Below are 21,057 nucleotides of genomic sequence, written 5' to 3'. Positions count from 1 at the left end.
TGTGTTTGTGTGTACGTGTGCACGTGCACATGCCAGCAGGGGCATTTTCTTTTTTTTTTAATTAAGTTTGGGTCCTGAACACCGACATGTTCAGCCTGTGTATGTGATTAAGCAGCAGGAAGGACTTGCCATCTGCTGCAGGGCCACCATGTGGGAACCCCGTCTGCAGCCACGTTTCTGACTTGTGAACGTTCAGGTTGCAAGCAGTCTTTGGGAATGGAGCCCTGTTTGAACTTGTACAAGTAAGCTGCCGTGCTCCTGTGCTCTGATAGAGTAGAAGGTTTTTAAATATTCATCCAAGGGATGTGGACAAAACAGGCTTGGCCAGCGTTTAATTGCCCATCACTGTAGCCCTCATAGTATGGCACACCCACGGTACTGTTGGGGAGAGGATTTTGACCCAGCGATGGTGGAGGAATGGCAATTATAGTTTCTAATTCAGGGTGCCGTGTGGCTTGGAGGGCAACCTCCAGGAGGTTGTGCTTTTGCTCCCAGCTGGTAGAGGCAGTGAATTTGGAAGATGCTGCCTAAGGAGTGTTGGCAGGTTGGTGCAGTGCATCCTGTCGATGGTGCACACTGCTGCCACTGTGTATTAGTGGTGGAACGAGTGAACGGTGTGGATGGGGTACCTGTCAAGTGGACTGCTGTGTTCTGTATGGCACTGAACTTGATGTTGTTGAAGATCCGGGGAAGTGGAGATGGTTCCATCACATTCCCAATTTAAGCCTTGCAGGTGGTGGACAAGTTTTGGCGAATTGCAGGTGAGCCACGCTGGTCACTCCAGAGCAACATGCACAAAATGCTGGAGGAACTCAGCAGGTCAGGCAGCATCTATGTCAACGTTTAGTTCATGTTTTGGACCACTGCATCAGGACCAAGCTGACCCCTCCGGTTTCTGGTCGCTGGCCATCCCACCCCCAGGATATAGATAGTGGAGGATTCAGTGATGGTAAACCCTTTGAATATCAGGAGGCGATGGCTAGAATCTCTGTAGCTGGACATCGTTATTGACCAGCGTTTGAGTGGCGCATACATTACTTGTTATGTAGCAGCCCCAGGGCTGGACGTTGTTTGGGACTTGCTGCATTTGGCTGCGGATTGATTCATTACTTGAACATCGTGCAGTCATCGGCAGACATCTCTACATCTGACCTTAGGTGTGTAGAAAGGTCATTGAAGCAGAATTAGGCAGGCAGGCAGTCATTTAAACTGAAATGTGTAGGAATCTCTTCTTGCAGGGGACAGTGAACTTTATTTAATTCTAGGCTGTCTTATTGGCATAATATTTCAACTAATTGTATCTTCTGATTAATTTAACCTCTTGCTGAGCAAAGTCTGGTAACTGTAGGCCTAGTGCAGGCAAATAGGAGTTAGGCAGCATCTGCAGAGATATTCCCTGCTACCAGAAACCAATCAGTTCTGACCAATGGTCTCCAATCTCAAACATCAGCTCTCTTTATTTCTCCCCAGAGGTGTGGCCTGACCTGTTGAGTGTCTTCCACTCCCCCACTCCCCACCCCGACTCCCTCTCTCTCTCCCTCTCCCCCACTCCCCACCCCGACCCGACCCCCCTCTCTCCCTCTCCCCCACTCCCCACCCCTCTGTCCCCCTCTCCCCAGATGCTGCCTGGCCCACTGAGTATATCCCAGCAGGTTCTGTTTTTATTTCGGTGCTCCAGCACCTGCAAGTTTCTGTGACCGCCATTCTCTCCACTGGATTCCTACACTCTGCCACGTACTGCAGCAACCCTCTGCTCCAGTGTCAGTACGTGGAGAGGATGGGTGTTGATGATAGCCCCTCCCTTTCCCCATGCAGACAGTGCATCTTGAAGAACAGCCCCTTGTCTGTGAATAGCAAGGCCAAGACCGATCTGCCCCCCTCCCGCCCTGAAGAACCGAGGGGTAAGGTTTATACACACGGTGTGCAGATTAACAGGAAAGGACTGCTAGTGGAAGTGGTCGAAGCATTTGGCAGGCAATTGAACAGAATGGACATTTAGAGATGCAGTGCGGTAACAGGCGTTTCTGGCCCAATGAGCCTGCGCTGCCCAGTTACACCCATGTGACCAACTACCCTTCTGGCCCCTTCGCCTTTGGATTGTGGGAGGAAACTGGAGCACCCAAAGGAAACCTGTGTGGTCACAGAGAGAATGTACAAACCCCTTACAAACAGCGGCAGAAATAAACCTGGGCCGCTGGTGCTATAATAGCATTACGCCAACCCCTACGCTACTGTGAGGGGTCCAGGCCTAATGCGGGCAAGTGGGATTAGCCTGATGGTTGGCGCGGAGGAGGTGAGCCAAAAGGGACCGTTCTGTGTTGAATCGTCCTAAGGAATCCTGGTAATTTTCATATCAATTAGTGATGAGGTTGGTGTTTCAGCCGCTGTGTGTGTAAGTGTTTTGAAGTGCTGCCTTTCTCTCCCCCATTTCCATGGCTGCTCTTAGGAGAGTCGGGGACTGCACGGTGGGGCAGTGGATAGCACTGCTGCCTCGCGGTTCTGATGGCCCAGGTTCGATCCTGGCCTTGGGGTCTCTCTGCGCAGAGTTTGCACGTTCCCCCCGTGACCACGTGGGCTTCCTTCCAAATGTCTTCCTGTTCGGGGGCATGATGCAGCAGAGTAAAAATCCATGTAGAAGTTCAGGGTGGTGTGAAGGAAGGCCTCCTTTGTTACACAGCAGGAGGCTGGAATCGCGAATGTAGGCATTCTCCAGAGAAGGGGGCGAGTGGTTGGAACTAGTGAAGGCGAGGCTAATGGTGACTGTCCTGGGCACCATGGGTCAAATGAGCTCTAATGTGCCCCAGCCACTCTGATTCCTGTTACAACTCCCCTGGGTATTTCTACCTTTTGTAAGTTCCCCCTGGCTGCCTCCAGAGTGCAAGACCTGTGTGCGTCAGTGGATGAGACGAGCAGTGAGGTGTTCCTCCCGCTGGCTGTGTCTCTGAAATGAAGCAGAGTCAGAAATGCCCTAGACATCAATCACAGCACAGAAACAGGCCCTTCGGCCCAACTGAGTCTACCAATCCCATTTACATATTCCTTCTTTCCCAGGTCCGACAAAGATTCCCTCATCTGAGATGTTTCTCTCTCCTCAGATGCTGCCTGGTCCACCCCCAACATTTTTCATTTTCATATCATGTTGGGTCAGTTTTATCCTTCATTTGTCGGTGTGGCTTATTGGACAGGTACCACAGCCTTACCAGTTCGAATGTATTACAAGGTCCCAGAAGCTTAATGGTTTGAAAAATTTAAAGACGCCTTGAAAACGGAGAATGCTGAAAATACTCAGCAGGTCAGGCAGCATCTGTGAGAGGAGAAACAGGGTTAACGTTTCAGGTCAAAGAACCTTTGTCAACTCAACATGTTGATAACTGCCTCATTGAGCCATAGTAATTTATCCTATCGTGGACGTTCCATTTGTTGTTCATAACATCCACTACTGGAAACCCACATGCATCTCTCTCTTTGTGTGTTCGGACGCAAGGTCGTAGAACTGAAATTGACTGTTTCTTTCTCCAGTGCTGCTGCCTGATCTACTTAATGTTTCCAGCATTTGCTGTTTTTGTTTTGCGTTTCCAACACGTGGTGTTTGTCTAATTCTAAATTTGGCAAGTTGGTTTATTGTTGTCACATGTACAGAGGCACAGTGAAAAACTTCATGTTGCATTACCATTCATACAGATTATTTCAACGCATAACAGTGGGTTGGAAGCTGTCCTTGAGCCTGTTGATATGTGCTTTCAGGCTTTGGTATCTTCCACCTGATAGAGGGGAGAAGAGAGAATGGGGTGGGAGGGCTCTTTGATCATGCTGCTGCTATACTGAGGCAGCGAGAAGTGTAGACAGAGTCCATGGAGAGGAGAGATGTGGGATTCTGCAGATGCTGGAAGTCTTGAGCATCACACACAAAAATGCTGGAGGAACTCAGCAGGTCTCGAGCCGAAATGTAGACTGTTCCTTTCCCTCTTTAGATGCCTGAGCTGTTGAGTTCCTACAGCGTTTTGTGTATGTTGCTGGTTTCTGTGATGCGCTGCGCCTCGTCCACAACTCTGCACTTCCTTGCCGTCCTGGCTAGAGCAGTTGCCATAGAAACCATGATGCATCTGGTGAGGATTCCCATTTACCAGCGCCTCTGCAATTTAGATGCTCGTCTAGGTTACTACTCGACTGTCATGTGAGTCTCATGTGTCTGTTTGTGCTTCTTTGCCCCGCAGACATGCCTGGAGTTGGAGCGGTACCTCCAGACTGAACCCAAGAAGCTGTCGGACCCCTTGCTGGAGTGTGTGCTGAGCGCTACCTCTGCTGTCAGCGGCGAGGGGGACCTACCGGACTCTCTCCAGCCCCTCGTGCTGAGGAAGCAACTGGACAGGAGTCACCTGCCTTCCACCCCCACCTCGCCGCACAAGCTCCTGCCGGAGGCCCCCTTCGCCCTGCAGACAACCGCGGAGCCACTCACCGAGTCGCCGGCGCTGGTCAACCCGGCCCAGCTCAATGCCGTCACGTCGCTGACGCCCCCCTCCTCGCCCGAGCTGGGCAGGCACCTGACCAAGCCGCCTCACCCCACGGCCAGCGCCGATGACGCCGGGGTGGTGAAGGTGGTCCCGAGGAAGGCGGGCCTCAGCCTGGTCAAGGCCTTGGCCAAGGGTGGACAGGGTGACCTGGAGGTGTCTGGCGACAACAAGAAGAGGGTGCACCGCTGCCAGTTTAACGACTGTCGGAAAGTTTACACCAAGAGCTCTCACTTGAAGGCCCACCAGAGGACGCACACAGGTAGGACATCCAAATCGGGACGTGCGCTGGCAGGAATGTAGATGCCAATGACTGCCTCCGCATTGCCCCATACACCGCAGCAATGTGCCCTCTAATTTGTAATGGCCAGCGTGCGCAAAAATCTTGTGCTGTGCAATTTTTGCCCAGTGACAACATGTGTGCCCTGAACGATTTCTTCAATAAAAACAATCTAAATAAGCCATTTCTAAAATCTGCCGACAAACTCCATGTTGTCAACACCGTCCGCGTCGGAAATTGGAAAAGGAAATGTGATTGTGTACGATTGTGAAATATACTTAACATGTAGAAGATGACAAGCTTTTATGCACAGTTTAAATTTCTTCGTGCACTAGTAGCAAAAACTGTGTGTGTGCGCGCGCGCGCTCGTACATCTTAGAAGGAACATTGCACCTCAGTCAGTGGCCTTTCATGGCAACTTTCCATAGGGAGGTGATGCCCATGTTTAAGATGTCAATGGTCACTGTCATCAGGTTTTTGAACTGGGCTGAAAAGCCCGAATTCTACCTCAGACATTTACCCAACTAACTGTACTGAGGAAGGGTCTCATCCTGAAATGTTAACTGTTCACTCACCTCCATAGATGCTGCCTGGCTTGCCGAGTTTCCCCCATCATTTTGTGCATGTTCGTCAAGATTTCCAGCATCTGCAGAACCTCTTGTCTTTATCCCTCAACTGATGTCATTACTGTATGTTTTTTTTGTTTATTCAGTTGTGTAGGTTTTGTTTCCATTTTGAATCCTAAAGTTTACAATGGCTGTCAATTAACAAGGCGGTTCATTTAGTGTCTTCCCCTACGTGGTTTCAGTGGGACAGAATCAGAATGGCCCACATCCAATGATTGGTTTCAGTAGCCACACAGTATCAGTTGGGAGGTAACTTGTGAATAGGTTTTAATATTCTTGCATTCTTATTTCCTGAAGACTGGTTCTCACCTGGATTCATATCTGTTATATTCACATACTGTAATTCCGTAATTCCTGAATAATCCCTAACAATGTGAACTGAAGTGTGTCATGTTTGTGATATAACGTGCAGACGCAGACTTTACCCTGGGTATGTGTGCCTCTGGCAATAAACGTGAACTTGAGCAGGAAGTGAGAGTTAGCCGCATGGATGGGAGGGTAGGAGGTATCTGTGGGACCTGATCCACTGTAGCGGTGTCATCTGCCTCCAAGTAGATGGAGCCCGAGCAGGTTCTGACCACTCAGTCATGAATATGTCGGAGATGAGGACAAGGGGAGGCAATAGAGCTGAGGATAATCATGGCCGAGATGTTGTTGCCTGTCCTTACTGACTACAGTCAATCAAGCCAAGGATCCAGCTACAGAGGGAGGTTTTGACTCCTAAATCTTAAGAGTCTGGAGGTGGATTTGTTAGGAATTATAGTATCGAAGGAGGAGCTGTAGTCTATAAATCGGAGTTTGATACTGGTGTGTTTGTTATTCAGACATAGAGATTCAAGTTCCCAATATGATACTGAGGTATTTGATGTAGACCGTAGGTCATAGGAGCAGAATTAGGCCAATTGGCCCATCGAGTCTGCTCAGTCATAGGTCAAAGGCCACGGTATCCTTTCAATACAAAATATACCTAATCCCCAAATATATAGTAAATATAATTGAGGCATGTCTTTCTCTACAGAGATTGTATCATTATTTCAGCACATTCTCTTAAAATGTGCCAAGACCCCTGCAGTTTCCCCCTCAAGCACACTGCACCCATGAAGTGTCTGAGAAGATGTTGCACGACACCCTGCCCCTCAGGTGTCCAGTAGCAGCAGGAATCTAGATTGTGGTCCTTGCCTGCAGAGCCATTTGTGTCGGCTACACCGAGCTTCAGTGCATCCTTCAACGTGTACTCCTGCCGCCAGTCGGCAGAATTCCCTAAGGGGCACGTGGCTCTGCTGAAAGACCAGCAGCTTCCGAGCAGACCAACATGCTCCTGAGACTGAGTTGGTGATCTGCTGGCAGCAGACTTTGTCCTGGTTTGTGTCTCAGGATCAGCTCTGCATTTGGTGGGAGGAAAAGAGGAGGGATTAGCAAGTGTGCAGAACAGCTGAGAACTTGGCTTTGACTTAACTTTATTACTTGCATCCTTCATATACATGAGTAAAAATCTTTACGTTTTCTCTGTCTAAATGTGCAATGTGCAATTATAGTAACTTATAATAAATATTATGTATAACAGGATAGTCAATATAACATAGAAATACAGTTGTGTCAGCATGAATTAAGCAGTCTGATGGCCTGGTGGAAGAAGCTGTCCTGGAGCCTGTTGGTCCTGGTGTTAATGCTGTGGTACTGTTTTCTGAAAGGTAGCAGCTGGAACAGTTTGTGGTTGGGGTTCTCTCGGGTCTCCAATGATCCCTTAGGCCCTTTTTACACACCTGTCCTTATAAATGTCCTGAATCATGGGAAGTGCACAACTACAGATGTGCTGGGCTGTCCGCACCACTCTCCGCAGAGTCCTGCGATTGAGGGAATTTACAGCTCCCATACCAGGCAGTGATGTAGCCAGTCAGGATGCTCTCGATTCTCTCATCCTAAAGGATATATAAACTTTTATTCTGATGCCATTGTCTCAGATTTACATTTTAGAGCAAATCCCCATCCATCTCTCTTGGGGAAGTTGTGTCACTTGGTGTGATCGTGGGTGATTCTTTACTTCAACACCATTTTCTTTCACTTCACTTCATTCCTTTAATGTCCCGATATCTAGTGATCCCTGTACTCTGGTAAAGATGACTTTTTCCTGCAAGCTTTCTCACATTTGCACCTTGTATGAAGGAACCTTGCAGAGGTTTCAGACGAACAGAGGATTGTTGGTGGTCTGGGAAGTGTGGATGGTTCCTTCTGGTATTATTGACTAATGTTATGGAATTCACAGCACAGGCAGAGACAAGGAGCGATATCCCACCAAAACAGGGCCTTTCGCTCACAAGCTCTCTACCGACTATCAAACGCCTGTTTGTACTGCTCCGACCCTCTTCCAGTTAATTTCTCCCTATGTTCCCATCAACTTCCCCTGTTTTCTACCATTCATCTACACAGATGTGAGAGGAATCCCTTGCATCGACAGGGACGATTGTACAAACTCTGCACCAAAGACAAGATTGAAGCAGATCACTGAACAGTGAGAACATAGAACAGTACAGTTGCCAGAACAGGGCATTCCACAATGCTGATTGGGCTAATCCTGTCACACACAAAGTGCCAGAGGAACTCAGCAGCTCAGGCAACATCTATGAAAGAGAATAAGCAGGTGATATTTCTGTCCGACCTCTGCTCATAGCTAATACTCTCTAATCCAGGCAACATCCTGTTGAACCTCTTCTGCAAAGCCTGCACATTGCTGCAGTAGCATGGTGACCAGCAATGTACACAATACCCCAGATGTGGCCTGACTAAAGTTTAATACAGCTGGAACATGAATTCCTGGCTTTTACACTCACTGCCCTGAGCGATAAGGCCAACACTGCCGTATGCCTCCATCTGCACCTGTCCACTTGTGTTGCCACTTTTTGGGAGCTCTGGACATGGATCTCTCTGTATCTAAAGGCACCACCATTTACTGTACACTTCCCCCTTGCACTTGACCTTCCAAAATGCCACACCTCACACATCTCCAGATTAAAGTATTTCCAGCTGCATTATATCCTGCTGCATCCTTTAGCGAACTTCCTCGTCATCCTTATGCCTCCCAAACTTTTTTTGTTGTTGTCTGCAAACTCAGTAATCAGACCATATATATTTTTCATCCAGATCATTTATATATATCACAAACAACAGAGGTTGCAGCCTTTTTCCTTGCAGAACACCTCTGGTCACAGACCTCCAGTCAGATTCACACCTCACCACCTCTGCCCTTTCTGTGACCAAGCCAACTTTACCAACTCCATGTGACTTAAACTTCTGGACCAGGCTACTGTGAGGCTCCTTGCCAAAAGCTGCACCGGAACCAGTGTAGACTGCCCTGCCCTCATCCAGAATCTTGCGCCTCCTCAAAGGAAGCCCCGTTGAGGTTGTGACACAGGGCCTCCTGTACCATCTGTGCCACCCTGCTGCCCGACCTGTCACACCGCTCCCGGTGAGTGGCATCCTGATTGGGAGCTCTTCAGTGTTGGTGGGACTGCAGGGGAAATATTTGAAGCTTGGACTGTGGCCGTAGATTACCTGTCTCGAACAAGAGAAAATCTGCAGATGCTGGAAGTCGCACAAAATGCTGGAGGAACTCAGCAGGCCAGGCAGCATGTATGGAAAAGGGTACAGTCGATGTTTTGGGCTGAGACCCTTCGGCAGGACTGGAGAAAAAACGCTGAGGGGTAGATTTAAAAGGTGGAGGGAGGAGAGAGAAACACCAGGTGATTGGTGAAACCTGGAGGGGGTGGGATGAAGTAAAGAGCTGGGTAGTTGATTGGTGAAAGAGACAGAAGGCCATGGAAGAAAGAAAAAGGGGAAGGAGCACCAGAAGGAGGCGATGGGTGGGCAAGGAGATAAGGTGAAGGAGGGAAAAGGGAATGGGAAATGGAGAGGGGAAATGGTGACCAATCTCAGTAGGATCCATTGTTTGGAAAACAAATAGGCCAGAGGTTAAATTTCTTTGTCAGGCAAAGTGCCAGATGTTTAACCTTTAACGCACTGGTGCAGGATTAATAGAGGTGGCCTTCAGATGAATTCAGTAAGGGTCCAGTTTTTGGTAGAGATAAAATATCCCACAGCACAAGTGGAGCAGGGATATTTTCCCTGCTAATATCCATCCCCTGATCAATATTCCCTGCTAATATCCATCCCCTGATCAATATTCCCTGCTAATATCCATCCCCTGATCAATATTCCCTGGAACAGATCACTGGCCTTTGCCACAACTGGGACTAGAGGAAGACCACACAGGCAGAACGAGGGGAAGAGGAGCTCTCTGCAATGAACAATCTTTTCCTCAGAGCCCTGGCCGGGTTTGTGTCAGTTCTGTTGTTCACTTGCCTTCAGCACAATGATTAGATGTTTGCTCGAAGGGTGTTCTTTTCCAAGAAGCGTGACATCTGACACCCTCTTATCTAATGGTTTCGGATTCATTTATTTTTCAAAGGCTGCAAGAGCCTGAGGAACAATTTTGCTCCCTGGCTCCGTTCCCCAATTTCCGGCACGAGTTTAAATGCTGTAAACCAAATTACAGTGCGGCACAGAAAACCCTTTTCCTCACTCCGCCCCAATCCCCAGGGAGTTGTCTGATGACAGAAGCTTGAAGCAATGCAGTGAGAAGCAGGCCGTTAATTAGTGTGAGCAGCAGCCGGCGGGTGGGGAGGGTGGGCAGACGGGTGTTGCTAGGCAACTGCATCAGCACCATGCACGCAGCAGTAATTGGCGAGGCTGCCACGCCGGCTGTGTGTTGGGACCTGCTTCAGCCTGCCTCAACCGCGGGGGGTGTGGAGCCCCTCAATTAAATCGGTGCCCAGTCTGGTGCCTCTCCATCCTGACTGACGGCCGTGGATGCTGACCAGACGTGCGCTCCGGTACCGTCGCCAGGCTTCGGGAGGCGTTCGTTTGAGTCTCTCACGCTGCGGGGCGATGTGTCTGCCTCTGTCAGCTTGATCCTTTGCTCCCATCTTTCTCACTCTGTAGCTGCTACTGGATCTTCCACACACCAGCTGTCTGTCTCTGTGTCCCACCTCCCCATCTCTGACCCCCTCCCTCTCTCTGCCCCCCCCCCACCTCTCGCTGTCTCCCTCTCCCACCAGGCAACAGATACAAACCCTGAAAGTGCATACCATCAGGCTCCACCCTGCTGTTATGAGACGATTGAATGGTTTCCTAGTATGATAAAATGGATTCCTGACCTTAATCTACCTTGCTACGACTTTGCACCTTATAGTCAATCTGTACTGCACTTTCCTTGTTACTCTAACACTCTATACTACCTCAATGTACAGTTGTAATGAATTGATCCGTACAAACGATATAAAAGAGCTTTTTCATTGCACGTCAGTCATCTTCATTACGTGCTGTGTCTATGATGTGGGCGATAATGGTCCCATGACCATGATTATGCTGGGCAAATTTTCCTACAGAAGTGGTTTGCCATTGCCTGCTTCTGGGAAGTATCTTTATGAAATAAGTGACCCCAGCCATTATCAATACTCTTTAGAGATTGTCTGCCTGGCATCAGTGGTCGCATAACCAGGACTTGTGATATGCACCAGCTGCTCGTACAACCATCTATCACCTTCTCCCATGGCTTCATGTGACCCTGATCAGGGGGCTCAGCGGGTGTCACACCTTGTCCAAAGGTGACTCACAGGCTAGTGGAGGGAAGGAGTGCCTTACTCCTCCTTTGGTAGAGATACGTCTCCACTCCGCCACCCTGTTCCTCAGCACATGACAATAATAAATTAATCTGTATGTTCTGCAATGCAGTGAAAAGCTTTTGTTTGTATGCCATGCAGACAGAGTCTGTGCACAAGTAAAGAAAACAGAAGAAATAAAAAGGAAAAGCAGAATGCAAGAGATATAACAAGGTAGATTGAGAGATCAGGAGTTCATCCTTTAGAGTATAAGAGGTCCATTCCAGAGTTTACCTTCCGTCTGGTGCTCCGAGTTCTCAGGCTTTGTTCTGCATGATGGAAGGGTGTAAGAAGTGGGAATGACTGTGATGGGAAAGGTCCTTGAATATATTTACTGCTTTCCCAGCAGCTGGGAATGTTGGAGTCCATAAGACCATAAGATATAGGAACAGAATTAGGCCATTTGGCCCATTGAGTCTGCTGCATCATTTCAACATGGCTGATCCATTTCCCTCTCGGTTCTGATCTCCTGCCTTCTCCCTGAATCCCTTCACGCCCAGACTAATCAAGCATCCATCAACCCTCTGCCTTAAGTGAATCCAATTTCATACCCTCCGCAGCCGCCTGTGGCAACGAATTCCACGGAGTCGCTGGAGGGGAGGCTACTTTTCAAGGTGGACTGTGTTGCTTTTTGGCGCTCTCCCCAGCTTCTCATGGTCTTGGATAAAGTAGTTGTCATACCAAGCCGTGATGCTTTCTGTAATGCATCTTTAAAAGTTGGTGTGTACTCAGGGACATGCTGATTTACCTAAGTATGTCGATAACAAAATGGCAATACCTTGAATATTAAATGCACATGACTAATCCCTGCCTGGCTGGAGACGTTCACATTTGTGGTGCCCGAGCCCGAGTGTTGTCTCTGTCTTGCGACCTGCAAGGGGATGGAACTGCTTCATTCGTTACTGAGCTGTGAACAGGCCTGAACACTGCAATCGGCCATCGGTGAGGCAGCTGAGGATGGCTGGTCCCGGGGCATTGTCCTGAGCAACTCCTACAGAGCTGTCCCGTGACTCTGACTTGTGAACTCCTGTGATCACCACCTCTTTCTCCACTCAGTAGGTAACAAGAGGGTGTTTAAATTCCTGGGCCCTGCACTGGCATCAGTGGGGCTTCTGATGCTCGCCCAGAAAGCAGGGAACCACCTCTGGCAGTCAGTGCAGGCTCACGTGACAGGGAAATAATGCCTGTCCCAGTCTCCAGTTGGAGCCAGGCCATGTTCTATTCTCACCACTGCTGCCATGGGGAAGGAGGTACAGGAACCTTGGGTTTCATGCTCCCAGGTTCAGGAGCAGTTATTACCCTACATGTCAGGCTCCTGAACCAGCGTGGATAACTTCACTCTCCTCAACACTGAACTGACTCCGCAACCTATGGTTTCACTTTCAAGGGACTGCAACTCAGTATTTTTTATATACTTTTTTATTATTTGGACGATTTTTCTTCTTTTGCACATTGGATGTTTGTCAGCTTTTGTTAATGTATAGTTTTTCATAAACTACTGTATTTCTTTATTTTCCTGTGAATTCCTGCAAGGAAATGAATCTGGAGTTAGTATGTGGCGGCATAGTCGTGCTTTGATAACAAATTTCCTTTGAGATTTGAAATCCTGGAACGCATTCCACAGGAAGAAAAGCTGGGGAGTGTTGTGAAATTTGGCAAATCAAGTGTAACTTCCGTTGGGATATTACTACAAGTGGGTGGTGGGTTTATGGAGCGAGGAGGAGTAGAGGCGGGAGCAATTGCAATGATTAAAAGGCATTTGGATAGGTGTAAGGTTACGAAAGGTACGCGGGCCAAATGCAGGCAAATGAGATTAGCTCCGGCAGGCACACTGGTTAGGCTGAGGAGCTGGCTTCCATGATGCAAGAGTCAGTGACTAAATGCTGACGCTGTGTGCTTTGGGCCCAGACCTGTATTCTAGTACAGTGCACTGCAGGTCTAGGTCTGTATTCGAGTACAATGCATTGTAGGACTTGCACTCTGTTCTAGAGCACAGTATTGTGGACCTGGGACTGTATTCTGCTTCAGTTTAGACTCTGTTCAACTGCAGTATAAACCAAGGTCTGCGTTCTGGTACAGTGTACTGTACACTTGATATTGTGCTTTGGTGCGGTGCACTGTACACCCAATGCTGTGCTCCATTTGTCAGGCAGTGCACTCCGGTGCTGTGTACAGTTGACCTGGGTCTGTGCTCCAGTGCTGTGCTCCATTTGTCAGGCAATGCACTCCAGTGTTGTGTACTGTCAACCTGGATCTGCGCTCTGGTGCTGTGTACAGTTGACCTTTTTTAACAAAATTCTTTATTACAAATGTCGGTGCTATACAATATTTACAAAACCAGTGACTAACATATTTACTACACTACAAACAGACAATACATGTTAAACCAATATATTGCCATCCTCATCAATGATGGCATTTACACCCTGCGGAGCCCAACGGTCCCGGAACACCTCTACGGTCGCCGTGGACTGTGCGTATTCCTTTTCAATGTTCACCCGGGCACGAACATACCCCCTAAACATAGCCAGGCAGTCTGTCCGGGGAGAACCTCCTGCCACCCTTTTCCAGGAGCCACGGATGGCAATTTTCGCCAGCCCCAGGAGCAAGTTGACAAGGACATCCTCATCCCTCTGTGCCCCCCTCCTTACTGGATGACCATATATGAATAGGGTGGGACTGAAGTGCAACCAGAAGGCGAGAAGCAGCCCACGCAAATACGCGAAAAGGGGCTGCAGCCTCACACACTCCACGTACATATGGTACACGGTCTCCTCCAGCCCGCAGAAGTGACACGTGGCTGGGAGATCCGTGTACAGACTAAAGAACTTATTGCAGGGCACCGCTTTGTGCAGCACCCTCCAGCCGAGATCCCCAAGGTGCATGGGGAGGACTCCCTTGTAAAGGGACTTCCATTGGGGACCCCCCTCATCTCCAGGTGGGAAGACCGACCGCCATGGCGTGTCGGGACGGTGGACAAGGGCTAGGAAGTGGAGGGTGTGGAGCAACAGCCCATAAAGGTACCTCCTGCCTGCATCCCTGAGTGGGATTGTGGGTGTCGATGAGAGACGGCTCAAGTTGTGTGGATTCGTCTCTCGGGTAAGGCTGCGGGGCCTGGGCCCGACGAGCAGCTCAGCTTGAGTCGATCCACACACCTGAGCCGCACCGACATCCGCTGAGGCAGGGCAAGGGTCGGCCAGGACCCCGCCCTCTGCCAGAGGAGGGGATTCCCGGCCTGAGGCAACCATGTTCCAGACTCTCAGTAGGTCCTGATAGAAGCCTGGCAGCCTCTGCAAAGCAGCACGGCTGACACCCGCCGGCAGTAGCTGCATATCTTCGGCAAGACAGCAGCCCCTCCGGAGGAAGAAAGTTGCCAACACGTGCCACCTGGGAGGGTGCTCGGCGTACAGGAATCTCTGCAGAGTCCTGAGGCGGAGAGCCGCCAGTCGTGTGCGTACACACACCAGCGACTGTCCGCCCTCTCCTACTGGGAGACTCAGAACCGCTGCAGAGACCCAGTGTTTCCTGTTTCCCCAGAAGAAGTCCACCAGCTTCCTCTGCATTCTCGCAACAAAAGGGGCAGGGGGGGCCAAGGTGACCATCCGGTACCACAACATGGAGGCCACCAGCTGGTTTATGACCACCACCCTGCCTCGATAGGAAAGCACCCTGAGAAGGCCTGACCAGCGCCCCAGCCGGCCCATGACCTTTGTCTCCAGGTCCTGCCAGTTCGCCAGCCAGGTCTCCCCAGAAGGACTCAGGTAGACTCCCAGATAGAGAAGACGTCTGGTGCTCCACTCAAAAGCTCTCATCTCCTCCGGCAGGGAGTCCATCTGCCACTGGCCTACTAAGAGTCCGGAACATTTCGCCCAGTTGATCCTGGCGGAGGATACCACCGAGAAAACATCTTGGCACTCGCGCATCCTCCACAGGTCACAGGGGTCTGTCATCATGAGGAGTACGTCATCGGCGTAGGCCGAGAGGACGATCCCCATGTCCGGTTCGCGCAGAACCAGACCTGTCAGCCTTCGCCGAAGAAGGCTGAGGAATGGCTCGACACAGATCGCATACAGTTGACCGGACATGGGGCACCCTTGACGCACTCCTCTTCGGAAGTGGATAGGTCCTGTCAATGATCCGTTAATCTTAACTAGGCACTCTGCGGCAGAGTACAGGAGCCGAACTTGGGCCACAAAGTGTGATCCGAGCCCAAAAGCCTGCAGGGTGCCCAGCAGGAAACTGTGGTCCACCCGGTCAAACGCCTTCTCCTGGTCAAGAGAAAGAAACGCTGCCGGGGTCCCAGTCTCCTGGAGTAGGTGGATCAGGTCCCGTACTAGGTGGACATTGTCCTGGATGGAGCGGCCCAGGACTGTGTAAGATTGGTCAGGATGGACCACCTGTCCAATTACCGAACCCAGACGGTTGGCCATTGCCCAGGCCAAGATCTTGTAGTCCGCGCACAAGAGGGAGACCGGCCGCCAGTTCTTTAGCAGGCGGAGGTCTCCCTTCTTGGGCAGTAGGACCACAACAGCTCTTCGCCATGAGAGGGGCATTCCTCCGGTGGCTAGGCTCTCCTCTAGGACAAGGCTGTAATCAACCCCCAGGACATCCCAAAAAGCCTGATAAAACTCAACACTCAGTCCATCCAAACCAGGGGACTTGCCCCTCCGGAGTTGCCGAAGGGCAGTGGACAGCTCCTCCCGAGTCAGGGGGGCATCCAGACGCACTGCATCCTCTGGACTGACCTTAGGCAAATCCTTCCAGACCTCATTACACGCCTCCGCATTTGACGGATCAGGCGAGAATAAGGACCGATAGAATGAACGGACCTCGTTGTTAATTCCATCAGGGTCCGTGATGGAGGAGCCATCGGCAGCCAACAATTCCACTAGCTGCTTTTGAACTCCCCGCCACCTCTCCAACGAGTAGAAGAAGGGTGAGCCACGGTCCAAATCCTGCAGCATTTGGATCCGTGACCTCACGTACGCACCTCGGGACTGCTGAAGCTGCAGGTCCCTTAGTGCGTCCTTCTTCTCCTGGTATTCCTGCCACAGCTGCTGGTCTCCAGTGGTCGGACCGAGGCGGGACTCCAGGTCAAGCAATGCTCTCTCAAGTCGCTCAACCTCAGAGCCCCGCCTCTTTGTCGACCCCCTAGTGTACTCTCGACATAAAAACCGGATGTGGGCTTTGCCCATATCCCACCATAGCCGTAGGGAGCAGAACTCTCTCCGCCTCTCCTTCCAGGAGACCCAGAACGCTCGGAACGAATCCCGGAATCGGCTGTCCTCCAGCAGCCGGTTGTTAAAATGCCAATACCCAGATCCCACCCGAGGGTGCAGAGGAATAAATTCCATCCACACAAGGTGATGATCCGAGCACGACACTGGCCACATGGAGGACGCCGACACGCGGGAGGCGTAGGCCCGAGAGATGTAAATGCGGTCTATCCTGGAACCTCCTTCTCTAGACCTTCTCGAGAAGGCGCTAGAGTTGGGGTGAAAATTCCGCCAGCTGTCCACCAAGTCAAAGGAGCCGACTAGCTCCTTTAACTTTTTTGCTGATGCTGGATTGCGTTGGAGGCCCGAACGGTCCTCCGCCTCGAGGGTACAATTGAAATCTCCCCCGAGGATTACGCAGTCCCCAGGATCGATGGAGCTCAGCAGGGTGGACAGCTGATGGAATAGGCGCGTCTGCATCACACCGCGCCTGGGAGCGTACACATTGATAAAATGCAATGGTACGCCATCCAGGCGCACAACCAGGTGGAGCAGACGGCCGGGCACAACGTCCTGGACTCTTTCAATTACTGGCTGGAAGGTCGGGGCCAACAGGATCGCCACCCCGCTAGAAATGGAGCTGAGGTGGCTCATGTAGACCCCGCTCTGCCACTCCAGGAGCCAAGCAGACTCGTCCCCAGGGATGGTATGGGTTTCCTGCAGGAAACTCACCGTATACCGCCCATCCCTGAGGACTGAGAGATTGTTATGCCTGCGAAGAGGAACCCTGCTGCCGTTTACATTGAGACTAGCTATGGTAAGCTTCATGGCGGGAGCACACTAGGTCTCAGCAGCTGTGCCCATTTCGGTGAGAGCGGAGGCACCCTCCACCACACTGTCTGGAAAGAAAGCAAGGATACTTTTTTGCCTTCCGGGCTCGAGCGGTACCAACGACACCCTGTGACCCACCATCCCCCGTTGGAGTGAGGCTGCTTCTCCCTCTGATGTCCCTTACTAGGTCATCTAGGAAAGATTTTAGTTGCCGTCTGTCGTTCCCCTCCACCGCATTCCTCTTTCCCTTTTCCTTTCGTCCGAGGATGACTCGCAGGGACCTCACCAGCCTCGGCATGCTGGGCCAGCAAAGCGAGGCTAGTTGAGGCCAGTGCTTGGCACCCTCAGAGGTGAGAATAAAATGCTTAATTTCCTCTACAGGTATCGATGGGGACTTCTCAGGAGGGGTGAGGATGTCCATTGTTTCACTATCGAAAGAGTTGACCTGGGTCTGCGCTCTGGTGCTGTGTACAGTTGACCTGGGTCTGCGCTCTGGTGCCGTGTACTGTCGACCTGGGTCTGCGCTCCAGTGTTTTTTTTTATACAAAATTCTTTATTACAAATGTCGGTGCTATACAATATTTACAAACCCAGTGACTAACATATTTACTACACTACAAACAGACAATACATCTTAAACCAATATATTGCCATCCTCATCAATGATGGCATTTACACCCCGCGGAGCCCAACGGTCCCGGAACACCTCTACGGTCGCCGTGGACTGTGCGTATTCCTTTTCAATGTTCACCCGGGCACGAACATACCCTCTAAACATAGCCAGGCAGTGCGCCCGGGGAGAACCTCCTGCCACCCTTTTCCAGGAGCCACGGATGGCAATTTTCGCCAGCCCCAGGAGCAAGTTGACAAGGACATCCTCATCCCTCTGTGCCCCCCTCCTTACTGGATGACCATATATAAATAGGGTGGGACTGAAATGCAACCAGAAGGCGAGAAGCAGCCCACGCAAAAACGCGAAAAGGGGCTGCAGCCTCACACACTCCATGTACATGTGGTACACGGTCTCCTCCAGCCCGCAGAAGTGACACGCGGCTGGGAGATCCGTGTACAGACTAAAGAACTTATTGCAGGGCACCGCTTTATGCAGCACCCTCCAGCCGAGATCCCCAAGGTGCATGGGGAGGACTCCCTTGTAAAGGGACTTCCATTGGGGACCCCCCTCACCTCCAGGTGGAAAGACCGACCGCCATGGCGTGTCGGGACGGTGGATAAAGGCTAGGAAGTGGAGGGTGTGGAGCAGCAGCCCATAAAGGTACCTCCTGCCTGCATCCCTGAATGGGATTGTGGGTGTCGATGAAAGACGGCTCAAGTTGTGTGGATTCGTCTCTCGGGTAAGGCTGCGGGGCCTGGGCCCGACGAGCAGCTCAGCTTGAGTCGATCCACACACCTGAGCCGCACCGACATCCGCTGAGGCAGGGCAAGGGTCGGCCAGGACCCCGCCCTCTGCCAGAGGAGGGGATTCCCGGCCTGAGGCAACCATGTTCCAGACTCTCAGTAGGTCCTGATAGAAGCCGGGCAGCCTCTGCAAAGCAGCACGGCTGACGCCTGCCGGTGGTAGCTGCATATCTTCGTGAAGGCAGCACCCCCTCCGGAGGAAGAAAGTCGCCAACACGTGCCACCTGGGAGGGCGCTCGGCGTACAGGAATCTCTGCAGAGTCCTGAGGCGGAGAGCCGCCAGTCGTGTGCGTACACACACCAGCGACTGTCCGCCCTCTCCTACTGGGAGACTCAGAACCGCTGCAGAGACCCAGTGTTTCCTGTTTCCCCAGAAGAAGTCCACCAGCTTCCTCTGCATTCTCGCAACAAAAGGGGCAGGGGGGGCCAAGGTGACCATCCGGTACCACAACATGGAGGCCACCAGCTGGTTTATGACCACCACCCTGCCTCGATAGGAAAGCACCCTGAGAAGGCCTGACCAGCGCCCTAGCCGGGCCATGACCTTTCTCTCCAGGTCCTGCCAGTTCGCCAGCCAGGTCTCCCCAGAAGGACTCAGGTAGACTCCCAGATAGAGAAGACGTCTGGTGCTCCACTCAAAAGCTCTCATCTCCTCCGGCAGGGAGTCCACCTGCCACTGGCCTACTTAGAGTCCGGAACATTTCGCCCAGTTGATCCTGGCGGAGGATGCCGCCGAGAAAACATCTTGGCACTCGCGCATCCTCCGCAGGTCACAGGGGTCTGTCATCATGAGGAGTACGTCATCGGCGTAGGCCGAGAGGACGACCCTCATGTCCGGTTCGCGCAGAACCAGACCTGTCAGCCTTCGCCGAAGAAGGCCGAGGAATGGCTCGACACAGATCGCATACAGTTGACCGGACATGGGGCACCCTTGACGCACTCCTCTTCGGAAGTGGATAGGTCCTGTCAGTGATCCGTTGATCTTAACTAGGCACTCTGCGGCAGAGTACAGGAGCCGAACTCGGGCCACAAAGTGTGGTCCGAGCCCAAAAGCCTGCAGGGTGCCCAGCAGGAAACTGTGGTCCACCCGGTCAAACGCCTTCTCCTGGTCAAGAGAAAGAAACGCTGCCGGGGTCCCAGTCTCCTGGAGCAGGTGGATCAGGTCCCGTACTAGGTGGACATTGTCCTGGATGGAGCGGCCCGGGACCGTGTAAGATTGGTCAGGATGGACCACCTGTCCAATTACCGAACCCAGACGGTTGGCCATTGCCCGGGCGAAGATCTTGTAGTCCGCGCACAAGAGGGAGACCGGCCGCCAGTTCTTTAGCAGGCGGAGGTCTCCCTTCTTGGGCAGTAGGACCACAACAGCTCTTCGCCATGAGAGGGGCATTTCTCCGGTGGCTAGGCTCTCCCCTAGGACAAGGCTGTAATCATCCCCCAGGACATCCCAAAAAGCCTGATAAAACTCAACACTCAGTCCATCCAAACCAGGGGACTTGCCCCTCCGGAGTTGCCGAAGGGCAGTGGACAGCTCCTCCCGAGTCAGGGGGGCATCCAGACGCACTGCATCCTCTGGACTGACCTTAGGCAAATCCTTCCAGACCTCATTGCACGCCTCCGCATTTGACGGATCAGGCGAGAATAAGGACCGATAGAATGAACGGACCTCGTTGTTAATTCCATCAGGGTCCGTGATGGAGGAGCCATCGGCAGCCAGCAATTCCACTAGCTGCTTTTGAACTCCCCGCCACCTCTCCAACGAGTAGAAGAAGGGTGAGCCACGGTCCAAATCCTGCAGCATTTGGATCCGTGACCTCACGTACGCACCTCGGGACTGCTGAAGCTGCAAGTCCCTTAGTGCGTCCTTCTTCTCCTGGTATTCCTGCCACAGCTGCTGGTCTCCAGTGGTCGGACCGAGGCGGGACTCCAGGTCAAGCAACGCTCTCTCAAGCCGCTCAATCTCAGAGCCCCGCCCTTTGGTCGACCCCCTAGTGTACTCCCGACATAAAAACCGGATGTGGGCTTTGCCCACATCCCACCATAGCCGTAGGGAGCAGAACTCTCTCCGCCTCTCCTTCCAGGAGACCCAGAACGCTCGGAACGAATCCCGGAAACGGCTGTCCTCCAGCAGCCGGTTGTTAAAATGCCAATACCCGGATCCCACCCGAGGGTGTAGTGGAATAAATTCCATCCACACAAGGTGATGATCCGAGCACGACACTGGCCGCATGGAGGACGCCGACACGCGGGAGGCGTAGGCCCGAGAGATGTAAATGCGGTCTATCCTGGAACCTCCTTCTCTAGACCTTCTTGAGAAGGCGCTAGAGTTGGGGTGAAAATTCTGCCAGCTGTCCACCAAGTCAAAGGAGCCGACTAGCTCCTTTAACTTTTTTGCTGATGCTGGGTCTCGTTGGAGGCCCGAACGGTCCTCCGCCTCGAGGGTACAATTGAAATCTCCCCCGAGGA

General features: G+C 51.7%; 1 protein-coding gene across 1 annotated transcript in view; it reads left to right on the top strand.

The window, feature by feature from the left end:
* The window catches only part of LOC134348359 (Krueppel-like factor 7), an 83,623-nt gene that overhangs the window by 48,512 nt on the left and 14,054 nt on the right, over positions 1-21,057 (top strand). The window contains exon 2 of the mRNA XM_063051587.1: positions 4,215-4,770. Within this exon, the coding sequence (XP_062907657.1) occupies positions 4,215-4,770 (556 nt within the window). The remainder of the gene's footprint in view (positions 1-4,214; positions 4,771-21,057) is intronic.

This window comes from Mobula hypostoma, chromosome 6 (assembly GCF_963921235.1).
Source record: "Mobula hypostoma chromosome 6, sMobHyp1.1, whole genome shotgun sequence".
NCBI classification, from domain to species: Eukaryota; Metazoa; Chordata; class Chondrichthyes; order Myliobatiformes; family Myliobatidae; genus Mobula; species Mobula hypostoma.
This window is presented reverse-complemented; position numbering and strand designations above follow the sequence as displayed.